General features: G+C 42.2%; 1 protein-coding gene across 3 annotated transcripts in view; it reads right to left on the bottom strand.

The window, feature by feature from the left end:
• LOC119546398 (rap1 GTPase-activating protein 1) overlaps positions 1 to 15706 on the bottom strand; it is an 89489-nt gene that overhangs the window by 1492 nt on the left and 72291 nt on the right. For all 3 annotated transcript variants that reach the window (XM_037852649.1, XM_037852650.1, XM_037852651.1), the window contains 2 exons: positions 562 to 2274; positions 13 to 498 (listed from right to left, as the gene is read on the bottom strand). In XM_037852649.1, the coding sequence (XP_037708577.1) occupies positions 13 to 498; positions 562 to 2274 (2199 nt within the window). The remainder of the gene's footprint in view (positions 1 to 12; positions 499 to 561; positions 2275 to 15706) is intronic.

The raw sequence follows: 15706 nt of genomic DNA, 5'->3' as shown, positions 1-15706 counted from the left end.
TCTAATACCCACCACATTCTGCCTGAGAAGATCCAGCTTGTCGCACTTCAACCGCGTGACCTCCTGGCGAAGATTCTCGATCTTCACGATCGTCTCGTTGCTGGGCGAGCTGCCCATCATGGTGGACTGGACGCCATCCAGGCACAGGGAGCACGCCTTGGTGGTGGCCTCCGCCGAACTCATGCTCTCCAGCCCGGTATCACTGTCTATGTAGGTGGCACCGCCATCCAGGTGGATCATCGGGTCCAGATCCACGCTGTTCAGGCTGGAATCATCGCTCGTCTCCGACATGGTGGCCACTGCAGCCACTCCGTTTTGGGCGGCACTCACTGCTGCCGCCACCACGCCCACTCCGGATCCATTTTGGGCCATGAGTCCGCCATTGGAGTTGGTATTGTTGTTGTTCGCCTGGCGGGAGGTGATGTCCGGGGAGGAGGAGGTGGACTCGTTCGAGGACTTGGACTTGGATGAGGACTTTGAGGCCGTGCGACTACAGGTCTATTGAAAGAAAGAACAAAGTTAGCTACGGTTCTCCAATCAAATAATGTGGATAAAACTTACATTCAGATTGGGTGTCTGCATTTCGGGATGCGCCTCCTTCTTGGAGTTCAGTGTGCCCAGCTTGGTGTTCACACTGAACTTGTCCGTTTGTCCCGGCCCATGACCATTTCCGGTGTCCACACTCTGGGAACGCACCCGCATGATTAAAGCCTTCTTCACCGTATCGATAAAGCGGGAACCGGCATTCCCACCACCACCACTTTCCGCCTTTGGGGTCTCTGGGGTGGGACTACTGGCCAATGTCTGGGAAAGATCGGTGCCCAGGAAATCGCGGGTCTTTTCCCGCAACTCTTCGCATAAATTCTGCAGCAGCGATGTCCTGGTGCGCAGTTCCAGTTTCGCAAACTTTTCAGCTTTGTAGCACGCATTCTCCGCATTGATCAGCTTGGTCAGGATGAACTCCTTGAACTCCTGACCCTTGCGGAAAACAGCCGGACTGGGCAGAGTGGGTCCAAAGAAGGGCACATCATCCCTGGCCGTAACGCTGACCTTGTAGCGGGTATGTGGGGTATTCGGTTCAATGGGCTGGACCACAATGAAGGCATGCAGAAAGTGACTGGCGATCATGTCGGGCGAGAAGGGAGTGTTGGTCTCCTGGAAAACGATGGCCACAATATCGTTGCCAATGTGTCGCTTCCTCTGGAGCTGCTGCGGATCGCCCTCGGTGTGGGGCAGCAAAGTGGATACATGGAACATGATCTCGCGCTCCTTGAAGACCTCATAGACCGCCGTATCGCCCGTATGACCGTTCTGAATATCCAGTCCACCCCGATAGCCCCTGTGATCCTTCAGACGTATCCGCTCACCCAGGATATCTAGGAACTCATCGAAAGCCGGCGATGTCTGCTGATTGCCGAAGAGTTCCTCCTCCGTGGTCTGTCCATATCTTTGGTAGAGCACTCCAAACTTGAAGTGGGAGACGAGCACATGCTCGTCATAAACGCTGATCATTTGCGAGGCCTTGGGGCACAGAATGGGCATAAAGTTCTCCACCGTGATATTTTCGTTCAGTGTATGCGCCATTTTAGCCGGACTTGGCTGGGGCAGCAGACACGAAACTGGTAACAACTCATGCATGGTGCCCGATCGCAATCGCATCAGGATTCTCATGTGCTCCTGGTTGGCCACATTTTCCGATTTAATGGAAATGAGAATCGGACCCAACTGCTCATCCTGTCCAATCAAATTCGAGTGCTCCCTGGCGGCATAGAATCGCCGATAGCACTTGGCCGTGTCATCCGTTTCGAACTTGGCCATCCAGGTGGTCTGCGGCAGCAGAGGATTTCCCCTCGCATCGTAGCTGCACTCGTGCTCGGTGCCATCCATCCAATAGCCACCGTGCAGGGGCAGCAGGATCATGGGATACGGGGCCGATTTGGCCAGCGCCTCCTCAAGCAATCTCTGCGAGGCGGGAATGGCCGAGACGATCGACGAGTTGGAGCTCACCGACGACTGAGATTGGTAGTGGTGTCCGTTGGACAGCAGCTGGCCACCGGAGGCGCTCACCACCCCGCTCAGCTGGGGGGAGGCGGGCGTGGAGTTGCAGGTGGAGCCCGAGACTGTGGAGCTGCTCGAGTGGTTCATCGAGTGGCGCAGTGTCGCCCGCGATCCCGAGTGCTGCAGCCCACCGTTGTGCGGATGGGCGTGGCTGTCGTGGGGCGAGTGCGGCTGTGGCACACGCTCCTCACTCGTATTACTGCCGCGGTGGTGGTTCTGTAAAAATAAAAAAATATATTAATTAGTTTAATTCGTTTAAGGATTTCACAGAAAATATTTGTAACTTGATAGCCTGGAGGGTTTAACATGGAGGTCTAACTTAATGTCTTTCATTTAAAACATTTGTTATTGTTATTATTTTCCTTCTTACACATTTTTATATTAGATACATACATAGGTTTTCAGCTAGCATATCATACTTAGATGATAATGTATTATTCCAAAATTTTATTTTAGCATTTTGGGGTACACTAATAAAGTAACTATTGGCTATAATCTCATCATTAGACATCGGCTTATATGCAAAGCAGTTTTCTTAACATTTAAGTCTAAGAGAACTGAGGTCAGATAGAATTGTTTTTCAAAAATCTCAGCCTAAATCTAGTTCTTTAGGAAATCATCAAAATTCGTTTAGAATCCAATTTTTGGAATACATTTTCATTGAAAGTCAAAGACAACTAACTAACTTTAAAAAACTAATCCCATTCCATCTTAAGCCCAAAAATACAGACATTGCAGTCTAATCCTGGGCGGAAATAAATATAATTTTCCCCAGCCATTCTCTGCGAATACGAAACTCTAACGTGATTGTTCAGCGGGATAGTGTGTCTGAGATCCGTGTGTGGTGCTCTCCGCACAACTGGGTGTGTGGGTGGGTGCCAGAGTGGAGCCTCCCACACGCCGACGGGCGGAATTAGAGGCTCTGCAGCACGGCTGCATTATAATTTCATGCAATTATCGTCAGTGAGACCCCCCTCAGTGGCCCAGCCCCCGCCCCTGCTCCATATGCAAATGTCCCGGCCTCGAGCCATGTGGATGGATTGGATAATGGGTGAGTGGTGCAGGGTGAGGATGGTGGTGGTGGTGGTGCTGCAGTTGGTTCGGTGGATGGAGTGGTGCAGAGACTGTCGATGCCTTTGCAATTTTGTTGGCACAAACTATTTGCAAAAGCGCCAAACAAATATGGCAGTGGGTGGAATGGGCGTGGTCGTGGATTACGTGATGGATTCGCCGAGAGGGAAACTTCCATTGGATTGCTTTGAATTTTTGATAACATTAAGCCAACATTTTCATTTGACATGAAAGGGGGGCACCTCCTTCTGCTCCCCTTTCCCAGACCTCATTTCCTTTTCAATTCCTGGCGCCACTCGAAGCTTTTGTCTGGTCTAACCCCACCCGTTTAACCCGTGGCCAACCTCGCCCTAACCCCATGCCTCCTAAACAAGCAAGCATATTAAAAAGTTTTCTTTTATTTGCAAACAGTTTTTCCATTTCTGGGATTCTTTTGTTGCACTTTAGGGCGAGCTGGCCTGCAGCCAAATGTGGCACGTACCCAAAGGGGTTCGAGTTCGGGTTCATCGATAGTTCGTGCCTTGATTTAATAGTCTGCCGTCTGCCAATTGCAAGCTGCAGCTGATGGCTGGAAATAATGAGCCAAGGGAAGCGGAGAAAAATGGGTGAAAAATAGGAGGGTCCAACCCACTTGATAGATGGAAATAATGAGCCAAGGAAATACAGTTTGGCAGCCACTGCGCGCTCGGTCACCGCCTCTCACTTCTGCAATCGATTGAAGGTTAACCGATTCGATTATTCAAATTCGCGTTGTGTGCCATTCAAGCCGAGTTTCCAGTTAGCTGACTGCACCGCTAATGAATTGCATTGCCAGTCATTTGGGTGCATATCCAATGGATTTTGACATCCATCGCTCAAGTAGTATATGTATCTGTATCTGTTTGCCTAGCTATCTGCATCTGTGTATCTGTATCGTGTGAACCGAACTATGGTCTAAAACAAAATATGCAAATGCAGTTTCGTTTCCTACTGTAACTCCCATTTTGCAGGCAAATACAAAACGAATGTGGCAATTGAGGAAAATTAATAAATTTTGTTTGTAACCCTAGACGCTGATGGTCGGGGGAATTAAATGGAAACTGGAGCTATGGGATAGTTATTGCAGCAGATATTGCTTATAGAGCCGGTCACGTCACACGCTTAGTTGGCTTCATTTGCTGAGGGCGGTTGCCCTTTTAATGTTTGCCTAAATGGGAAATGGGAAAATTGGTAAATGGCTGCGGGGGGAAAAACCCCTCCCCGAAAATAGATAGTTAGTGGGATAAGCTGTCTGTGCGGTTGGGTCAACAAAAGAAGTCATCGGACAAGTGACTCATCTAATAGGGAAAACTCTATCCACCATTTATCTCTCTCCCTTTGTTTTCCCTTCAGTTAATTTGTCAAGATTTCCACTTTGGCAATTGGTTTTGGTTTTGGTTTCAGTTTTGGTTTTGGTTCTATGAGATCTAATTAGGAAACCATTTGTGCGGAGGCTGCCAGAGAAGTATTAGGCACAAGCACAAGACAGAGAACTACACGAAACCGGAAAATGCCAAAGTTAAATGTAATAAAGTGGAAAGCATGACGAATGTAGAACTTGTGCAGAACAAGAAACTCGCTTCTGACAAATGATCATTCCGCTTCCCGCCGAACAATAATGACAATCATAACGCCGATGATGATGTTTATGTGCCGATTCCGAGGAACTTAAGCGGATTACATTCAGCGGCTACAAGTACACGAGCCACAAGATGTGGAAAAGTGTTACGAGCTCAGAAAAGAGCAGAAAAAACATATATAGAACGCTGAAATGAAACCAAAGTGGGGAGCGATGAAACTACAGCCATATGGCAACCTGAAGAGGGGGACAAAGTACACAGGGAATAAAGATATAGTTTAAAAATATTACTATATATCTGGAATATACTACTATAAACTGTCAAGCAAAGAGAAAACAAAACCACTAGGGTCCGATTTCTCAATGTCAAGTTAAGGTTCTATTTTTTATCTGTCAGAAAAAGTTAACATGAATTTGAATTATTCGGAAACACAAATTAATTTTCTCAATGTGATGTTAGTACGCTATTTAAACAAGAACTTAGTTTCTTTCGAAAAACATCTTAAGTTAAGGTCAGAAGTTAACTTGAGATTGAGAAGTCGGACGTTATTATCCTTAAAATAATCCTTTTTAATCTCAAACTAAATATCATTTTTCACTCTGTAGACTGGCAACATTTCGAGGTTAATGGGGTAGTCGCAAGTGAAGAGGGACTTGCCCCTGGCAGAGTCATCTCCTGCATTGAACAACCGATTTGCATACGACGAAGGGCAGCAGTTCCTCTTTTGGACACCTCCATATGTGCAAAAAAAAGAGAATAAATCCTGCGACGTTGGCAAAGTCAACAGGGCTTCCTTGTTGTTTTTATTGTTGCTGCTCAAGTGCAGGCGGGCGTCATTAAAAATGTGCATTTTGTATTTTCAACGCCCTCGTCATTCTCACACCCTAAAAAACCGAAATGAAAACAAAGTATCACAAAAGCACAGGAAGCGGGCCCCTAAAAGAGGGTTAAAAAAACCAAAGGAAAAGGTTAAGGGGAAGGATGTGAGTCAACGCTTTCCAAACTGTTAATATTGTAATGTTATTCCCCATTTTTTGCCCTCCTGAATATCTTATGCAGTTCACATTGCTCAGCTCAAAAAGTGTGACACATACGAGTTCCCCAAGTGATTGATATATGTATGTTGTCTACGCACGTGAGACAAATGTAGGGAGAGCAGGAGATATATGTGTATAAGTATGGCGACAAATCCCAATCCCCCAGAGCAGCCCACTCCCTCACCAACTCATGATTTATTCTCGTCTCAGAGGGTGATGCAAAAAAACCACAAGCCAAACTCGAGATTGAAGTGCTTAAATCAAAATCGCATAAATCACAAATGTCACAAGTCAAGAGTGAGTGTAAAACTGTGTATGGGTTCAGGAAAAGGATTTCAGATTGTGGGATAAGGAAATATACATATTTATTGCTTGGCCATCTCAGACATACAAGGCAATAGTAACGAACTGTAAAGAACAGAATTACCATTATTATAAACCATAACTAAGAAGATCATCCGAATAGAGAATAGTAAAGTAGTCACTGACAATCTCTGAGAACTTAGATAGATCAAAAGGTTTTATTTTCGTCTAGCAGAACTTTTATTTATTAAAACCGATACAGTCTTAAAAACAAAAAAGCCTAATGGGTTCAGCTCCAGCTGCGACTCACTTTAGAAGCCACTAAAAGCTGATCTTTCAACTTAAAATTCTCCACACGTTTGAGTGAATCGAGCTGAGCACGATTGTTATGTTTGAAACGCTTTCACAAATTTAATTAACATATAGCCATAGTCTTTCTTATCGCTCTACGGTAAGCAGAACGAAATAAGTGTTAAAATGGGTTATAAAAAACTTCACATATCATAAAATGATATATAAAATTCCTAGAAGTTCTATCCACTGCAATTGGAATGAGATCATGTAGCGAGTGTATAAATGAGTGTTCAAAGTGAGCTCATACACGGTTTGGGGGCGTTTTTGTTTGGCCAAAATCGCTTTGGCAACTGGTTCATTGATATTCGTGTTTTGTTCAACGATTATTGAACACCAAACAGGGCCTAAATAAGGCAATCATTGAGTGTTGCTGCTACAGTTTGGCGACATTTTCATTAGCGGAACCAAAGCGAAAACGTAAAAATTGTATAGCAGAAAGCGAAAGGCAGCCAAAAATGGTTTCATGGTTTGCCTTAAATTATGCAAGCTACCTGATTGATTTTTAAGATCCCCTAATTAATAAAAAATCACATACATTATTTAGCGGTTTCGTTGGTATGACAAAAATAGCTTTTTAATTGCATCTTGGGGTTCGAGTTTCGAGTTGCATGTGAAGTCTCGGTGACCCAATTTGTGCGCAGTGAACCCAACACCCGCTTCGAGTTTTACCATTACCCAAGTACACATGCAGCATAAAATTAGCTGCGACAGTTCCAAGTTTCAAGTCAGAATCAAGAGGGCCAAGAGAAGCCAAAGCCAAAGCCAAAGCTACTCCATTCCCACACGCCCACGGGAAGCAATTTCCCCCGATCTGAGGTAACTCGAAAGGTATGAGGAGCATGACTTCATGTCACGGCTTTATGAGCAGCGGGAAAAAAGATGGGGAGAGGTTGTGAGGGTTGCCGTAATAAGATATTCTGCAATTCACACAAAGCGAGGTAAAGCTGTACTGGAAATAATAAGTGTAGTGTAATCAAGTCATTTTTAAAAGGGATAATAAGAAACAAGTTATGTACAGCATATTTATGTTCTTTTGAAGTCAAAAATCAAGATTCAAGATAGCATTTGAAACCCAAATATTACTCAGAAACATCTCCATGTAGGATTGTAGTGGCACCAGATGCACAGTCCCTCCAAAACATTTGTAAGGAGTGTATCACTTAAAATTCCCTTGATATTCCTCCTTTTTTACATCAAAAGTACAAGAAGTTCTTGAAACGTTAATAATACTTATACGTATCTACTATTCCAAGAGCCACAAAATGGTACAGTCCCTCCAAAACATTTTTCCCTGGCTTTCTTCGACTTTCGTGAGCTTGCCCAACCTTCTTCTCCCTATTTAACCCTTCTGCGCATGCGCATTGAAGCTGCTCCGTTTCCACTCGAATAACCTCGACTTTGTGTAACTTTGCACATTTAAATTACAAACAGCTGACAAAAGTTTTGCCGCCAGACCAGGTCCAAAGTGGTTGCCCCAAGCAAACTGCACTTCATTTTTTTGGTGTAAAGTAAAGTCTTCCCCTGTTCTTGTTATTATTTTCCTCCGCTTGGCTTGGCTTTTCTCATAAAATAATTGCTCGTGTGATCGAGACTCGTTGCCTTTCAACTTGAGTTACCAACTCCTCCCCGTCGAGAGACTTGTGAAGTTCTTTTGTCTCACGAGAATTTCGGCAGCCAAGCGTGAAACATAAAAAAATACGTATAGTACAACCTGATGATGTTCTTGGCGAACCCTTCCTAGAATCTCCTCAAATGCTATAAATTACCAAGCCCCAAAGTTGTACGCCCATTTGGCTTCCGAGGAAGTTTTCTGCATGTTTTCAAGCAGTTGTCAAAGCTCCAAAGCAGGGAACACGATATAAATGTTTCCTGTCCGTAATTAGTGGGAAAATTGCAAGTTATCCAAGTGAGTTTGTAAACTCAATTCCCTGCCTCATATCAAATATTGATTAAACAAACCGAAACTGGAGCATACCTCTACACACAGACACATGGCTCTACCCGTATATATTCGAGAATGTGGGCAACGCATTGTTTACTTGGCCAAAACATGAGACCGACGAGGTTAACAAATTGGACGTGCATATTGAATTATTGAAGGCAGATTCGATTGCTGGTGGTTCAAAATGTCAGCTGCAGTTGGGACATGGCAGGAAGTGTAGAGAAGGAACAAATTGAAAGGCTTTTCATGGGAAAATGGAAAATGGAGAGAGCTGTCATTTCAACAGGGCACAGGAAAAGTTTTAATAATTAAGTTTGAAATATGATTATATACCATGAGGCGCATAAAAAGTTTTTGGAAATAAAAGCTGAACCCTGTCCAAAATTTTATTAAATTGAAAAATATAGTTTTTAGTAAGGCAAAATGGTTGACCCTAAAATATCGCACAGTTTTTTCTGTGCAGTAATCCCCCTTTTCTAGTCTGAGCCACTCTCGACTTACTTCTGGACTATTTGTCAGCGAGTTTCTGAAAGATTTATGGCAAATGCAGCTATATGGCCCCCCTGACATTTCTCTGCTTGATTTTTGTTCGCAAAATAAGTTGCCTGACCACCCGCAGATGCGTTGGCGTTTTTTTGGCATTGCCAACATTCACTTTTTACTTGGCATATCTGTATCTGTATCTACATATGCATATATGTATCTTTCGTTTCTTTTTTTCTTGACTTTTTGGGAGGGAAATACTGCCCATAAACTGGGTCAACGCATGTCGCCAACCCGATTTAACAATCGCTCATCGTTAATCTTCATTCATTTGCATGTGTTTCGCAGCATTCGCTGTTCATTATTCATTTTTTATTTTTCAGGGGCTCACAACAGCCTGGCTCTCAAACTGTAAATGCATCCAATAAGTGGCAATTGCCGCAAATTGCTTCCTCAGCTGCCGTTGCTGCTGGTGCGGCAGTTTTTACTTATTTATAGCAAATCTTTTGACGCCAAGTGAGTGCCCACAAGTGCATTTCCCAACCCCTGTTGACCCCTCTTGCTGCCCCGCTTATGAGTCCAATCCCATTTGCCGCTCGTCTGCCAACATTCGTTGACTTATTTATGATCGCACACGAGACTCGCCGGGGTTATCTTTCGCTTTTTGTTTTTCTTTTGGAATGAAAATTAAGCAGCAGACGCCAGATGGAAATCAGCGAAAGGCCCATAAAACTATTCTCAGTATGCGACTCCGTTGATTGTTTACACTGAAAGAGCTCAAGCGACCTTATGGCTGAGTAAGGAGTAATGGAAAAGCCTGAATCATCTGGTTTTTCACTTGCAACACTAAAAATGTTCAAACTGCATTGCAGATGAAAATTTAAATAGTGTCTTAGCTTCAAAGTACTTAAAGTTGAGAAAGTAAAGAGAGTTAAAACTGTAAACATTAACACGACGTATTCAAACTCACTAATGCTATATTTTAATATAAAGTAATTATAAATTTGTATTAAATATTTCTTGGTTTATTTTATTATAATTTGAACTCCCTTGATTTCTTTCTGCTCATTGCCAATTCAATCACCTCACTTTTTTGTTTTACAACGTGTCTGGCATAACTCACAAGTCGAAAACAAAACTCCAGCCACTGCAGTCTGGCATATAAATCAATGAATTAGCAGTCCATAAACTTAATAAGCCAGATAAATAACAAAACCACTGGCTCAACAAAAAGTTGGGCACGCAATGCAGCCGAAAAGTAGAAAATAAAAAGTGTTAAAAGAGTAAAGGATGGACATTCCACTTTCGTAATCAATCATTGACATCCTGCAGAGTGCATTTCGCAGTTGGAGAATCATTGGCCAATTGCATGTTGGGCGCCAATTAAAAAAAATTCCGAAATGGCCAACGGCAGCTAGAAAAAAAAAACAGTGGGGAGTCATGCAAGCGGCTAAATTGGCCGCAAAGTGAAATGCAAAATGAAAATAAAAGCCAGGCTTCAAAACCCAGAGTTGAGCAATGATCGGTAACAATAAAAACAAAACAAAAACGAGCAATGACCATTGGTCAGCAGATTCGAGTGAAGCATTGGCCAAATCCAAATCCACATCCAAATCTATGTATGCAATGCATTTAACACTTTCAACACAGCCGCAGTCGCTTTGGTGATTCATCTGGCATCAGGTTTTTGTTTTTGTTTATTTATTTACCTTTTTTTTGGGTGCGTTACAGTTTGTCAGCCACTGTGAAACTTTCTTTTCACGAAATATTTATGAAGAAATTCACACAGCGAGAAATTCGAAGAAGGGGGCGGGTTAACTGAACTAACTCGTTGTTGTGGTGGGCGTGTTAACCATTTTTAGAGCCCTTTCCCAGCTCATTGCCCGGGGGCAACGGGATTTCGGTCTCTGCCTAATGAATTTATCTTTTCCTCTTTATTTTTTAACACACAACATTGCGAGCAATTTCATTTAGAAACTTTCTTTCCCAGCAGCAGCAGCACCACCACCACCGCCATCATCATCAGGCAGACAAAAAACCGGAACAAAATCTCGGAATTATCTGGAGGGCATATCATCTGTGTGTGCTTCGCTTTATTGTTATTATTATTTCATTATTATATCTTTTTAAGTTTTTCTCTAGTTTGACACGCACGCGACGCGGCTGTCTAAAACCTTGGTTAAGTCTTTGGGTTATTTGTTTCTTTCCCGTCTTAGCCGAATTTGAATTGATTTGGTTTCTTTGTTTTGGCGGGCAAAACAGAACCAGAAAACAACCAGTATCTACAGCTGAAATTCAATTAACAAAAGCCATAAAAAAGTGACGGAAAACAAATGAGATTTAATTATTAATTGAACTAGAGTCAAGGTTTCTCTCCGCCGCCGAGTAATTTACATACAGAGGCACCGAAATACAAATGAACATGTATCTTTTGTTTATATGGCGAATGAGGCCAAGTGGGCTGATCCGTCAGATGATTATGATTTTTGGCAGCAAATCAATCTGAGGCGTGTGGACAACACAAGAAGTGCGGGTGTCTGATGGCAGATGTATATTTGTTTTTTAAAGGGGGAAATGCTCTTGAGAGTTGTGTAAACACAAGAACAAGGTTGTGGATTTGTTGGGGATATTTTTGAAACTGAGGAAGACCATGATATATCATTCAACTTTGAAGTTATTTAAGTGCTGCCAGCAGTTTTTAGAATTATTCCATGTATTTCAAAGGAATTTCCAACTGATTTTTAATAATATATATTTAGATATAGCTCTATTAATTTTGTCCCATTCCTTTCTGAGTTCTTCTTCAAAGTTAGAGTTATTTGCGTATTATAAAAATCAAATAATTATTAATAAAATCTTTATGATGATCGTATAAATCATTTCAAAGTATAATAACACTTTATATTAGTCTGCATTCACACCTCTTTAATTAGTTTCTTAGCACACCTTCACATTTGTCTTACTTCAGTCATCGGTTCATTGAACCAGATAAAGTACAACCTACGGCAATGCGACAATCCCATTTGTCATCTCTGGCTGTCGGATGCCTCTGGAGTAAACCCGGTGACCAGGTCACCGACCAATCTGCCGGATCCCTCGCCCTTTTACCATCTTCTGTGACAGTTTACAAGGCGTCGTGAAAAATAAGAACAGAAAAAAAGCGAAGAGAAATGAACTTTTTCGCACTTGATGGCCATTAATTTCTTATGTGTTGGCTTGTTTATTTTTTTTATTTTTTTGTGGCGTGCCCCGAGTTCATATGGCTGTTTTTTTTTTACCGTTTTAACTGTTGTGAACTCTGACATGGATTTTGGGGCTCGCGTGACCCGAGAAATGGGGAGGGTACTCGTATGTGGCATTAAGTGAATTGCAAATGTCCAATAAAGCTAATGGCCAAAGCCCTCGATCTCGGTGTGCGAAAAAATACCACCAAACGTGTTTTGTTAAGCCGCATGAAAATGTCAAATGACTGATCCGCTTATGGGAAGCCTTGGTTATGAACATATCTCGTATCTTTGTATCTGTATCTGCAATGCTCGAGTGAGCTTTATCAGCTGTCTGAGTTTCATTTTTCTGTGTTATTTTTCAATTTCTGTGTCAGCTAATTTCCATGGCATTGTGGCTGAAATAACGTATAACAAACAGCGAATAACATTTACATGGGCACACTGAACAAACACTTTTCACACACCTATAGCACACAGTCAGATTTGCAGCTTTTCTTGCCAGCGAAAGTTGGCAATACAATGCTTTTCCGGCATGCCAGTAGGAAAAGAGATAGCCATAGATTGACAGCTGGCAGCAGAGAGAGATGGCTACACGCAAAGAAACTATGGATCTTAAACTCTATTAAAAATCCATGCTGATAAGAAGGTATTTTATAGGTACTATGCCTTTGAAAAACATGATCTGTTGTTCTATGTGCAAATATATTCACGAAAAATAGAGTTTCTATTGGGGGAGTAGCATTAGGAACTATTACAAGGCTGTCGCGAATGTTTTCAAAGTGTTTTGGCATAAATTAAGCCTAAGGTCGTTGCTTGGCCTGCTGGAAAACAACAGTTAGACAGTCAAACGGCACAAAAGCAGTTAAGAACACAATGCCAACACATAATTTACACATCACACATAAGAGCTAATCGCTCGTAGATCTCCTCAGAAGGGGCTATAAAAACCAGACGGAATCGATGGATCAAGGTGGGAAACAAAGTCTTATATCACTCCCAGTTTGCCACTTTACCTATTACCAGTTCCCTGATCTTGTTCTCCTTTGTTCTTCCTCTTTTCCTGTTGGCATGCTAATGATCTTCGATCTCAAGTCACTTTATTTAAACACGCCCCATTCATAAATAATTTGCTGCTAACTCTTATAATTCTTGGCCAGTAATTTTACCTTTTTGCCTTCTTCCTCTGCAGCTCAATCAATGTAAACAATGTTTTCCGCTTGTCATTTTTCCTCCAAAGTTGTTGGATTTTTGAGGGGCACAAAAACTGAAAGTTGAGCTGGCCAAACCAGCCAACTGGTTTGTTGGCTTTTTAAAAACTGGCTAAACAAAGCTCGGCATTTGTTTTAAGCCAGTCTCCCCCCTCTGTTTAAGGTAAGCCGATAGCCAACTGCCTACTGACTCTCGAAGCTCGAATTAGAGGCTTTGTTTTAATCCAAACACTCACTCAATGCAACTCTAGAAGGTCTCAGCGAGTTCTATGGAAAATTCTGCCCATCAGGGTATCAAATGATCAAAGTGTGCAAAAAGTAAGCCAAGGCAAAGAGCTTTAAGCAGAAGAATAATGAATGTAATTCGAGTTGCTGCAACAAATCAGTCAAGTACATAGTATGTACCACATAACAAGATGGCTTGAGAAAATAAAGATGATCCCTGCAGAGATCTAATGGTTATCGTAAAATAACTATTAATTAGCAAGCTGCATGGAAGCTTGTAAGCTGATGGTAAAAATTTACGTTTATGAAAACAAATACTCGTAAATTTAACCCAAAGATCGTAAAAGACGCATTAAAAATTAATAACATGATACGACTTAATAGGAAATACTTAAAAGATTAAAGAAAAATGTAAATAAAATCTAACATTTTATAAATTGATCCCATAAAATAGAAGGGTTTTCTTTTTGCTTAAGCGTTATGCTCCCCTTACTTGCCACCCAATAATTCTCACTCTCTTCGCCAACTTGACCTTAATTTGGTTAACCCCCATTTCGATGATTGTGCCGCTTTTGGCCAGAAGCATTTTCGATAATGGCCAAAACTGGCTGTGGGAATGCTAAACTTTTTTTTAGGGCTACAATTGCAATTATCAACAGCTAGGAACGACTTTTAATTAGGCTAAGAAGGTTTTTATTTGCCTTGCCACATTATTAACCCATTAGTGGCTCATAGCGCTTAGGTCACCGCAATTAGCCAAGTTAAGGGGGGTGTTTGGGGGGGGTTTTTTGCCTCTGTAAATAATTTGATTACCAGTGAGTGCAGCGATGACCTCAGCGTGTAATGGAAAACTCATTAAAACGGCTTTTATGTTTCTTTCGCATTATTTACCTGACTTTGCACCTGTTCTGTGGAAACGCGTGCCAAGTGAAAGGGAGAAAGAAACGCCAAAGAGGTTTGACCGCAAAGTATAAAATTTCAAATTGGCAGCTGCCGCCAGCAGCTGACACCTGAATTTAGGCCACCAAAAAAGGCAATAATTAATAAAAAATATAAATAAATAAACCGAAAAAACCAAAGCCAATGTAGAGAAGCAGTGGAAACCAAGCCAGAGAGAAATAAATCCATTTGGGCCGGAAGTTCCAGCGAAACTGAGAACAAAACGAAACCGCAGAAAAGCCGAAAGGCGAGCATAATGCATCCTTCCGTCTTGGTTTCCTTTTAACTTCCTCTCCAAGTCCCCGCTGCTTCTCTTCCTGTCCAGCTGACAGGGATGATTGAGCTCACCGCGTTTCCTTTACACAGTGCGAAAAAGTCTATGCAATATGAAAATATATGACTAGGTTCCTTTCATAGCCTAGAATAGCTCTCAAAGCAAATTGATATTTCTAGTTCCATCATAATTATTTATATTTCATGTTCAACATAATAATTACCTAAGTACAATACAATTTTGATTTTTATTTCCCTTTAGCGACAACTTTTCTCTCAGTGCAGGTTTGGACAGTCATTGGGTCTCGGCATGACGTCAACAAACTCATTTTCTGGGTCACTCCCCGACACAGACAACAATAGTCTTATTGACATTTTAGTCTATAGAATATGGGGAGGGCAACCCTAAAGACAGAGTTGTGCCACATTCGAATTAATGATTGGTTATGTTCCCCATTCCCCATTAGCCCTTACATTTATTTACCCATCCCCCATGATGACATTGTGTGTTTATAAGCGGCATTTATTATTTTATCACAATGACAGGCCAAAGTCAACTGAAATAAGCCAGAATTGTAGTAAAACTAGGGGGAAAAGGTGATTCGAGGAGGCGTTTCAGACACACGTGTCATAATTTCCAGGACACGACAGTTGGTTCCCCAAAAGTGGAGCAGAACAAATTGCGTGCGAGCAATCATAAATCTCCACTTGAGGAAATTTAAAATTCATTACAGTTTGACAAGCACACGCAGACGGCAAACTACAGTTCTGCAGTTTCGCAGGTAGAGGACAGTGGAAACCCGCTTACTGTCAACCGGCATCGTTCCGTCGTCTCCTTCTCCTAAAGTGCTGGCCAGGCCGAGAGCATGCCATAAATTTTAAGCCATTGCCAGACATTTTTATTAATGACGCAACGCAACGCAGAATTCCAGTCTTATGCAAACAAGTGGCAAGTGGCCAAAGACTCGAATCTCCAAGACTGGATTTC

This window comes from Drosophila subpulchrella, chromosome 2L (assembly GCF_014743375.2).
Source record: "Drosophila subpulchrella strain 33 F10 #4 breed RU33 chromosome 2L, RU_Dsub_v1.1 Primary Assembly, whole genome shotgun sequence".
Lineage (NCBI taxonomy): Eukaryota > Metazoa > Arthropoda > Insecta > Diptera > Drosophilidae > Drosophila > Drosophila subpulchrella.
This window is presented reverse-complemented; position numbering and strand designations above follow the sequence as displayed.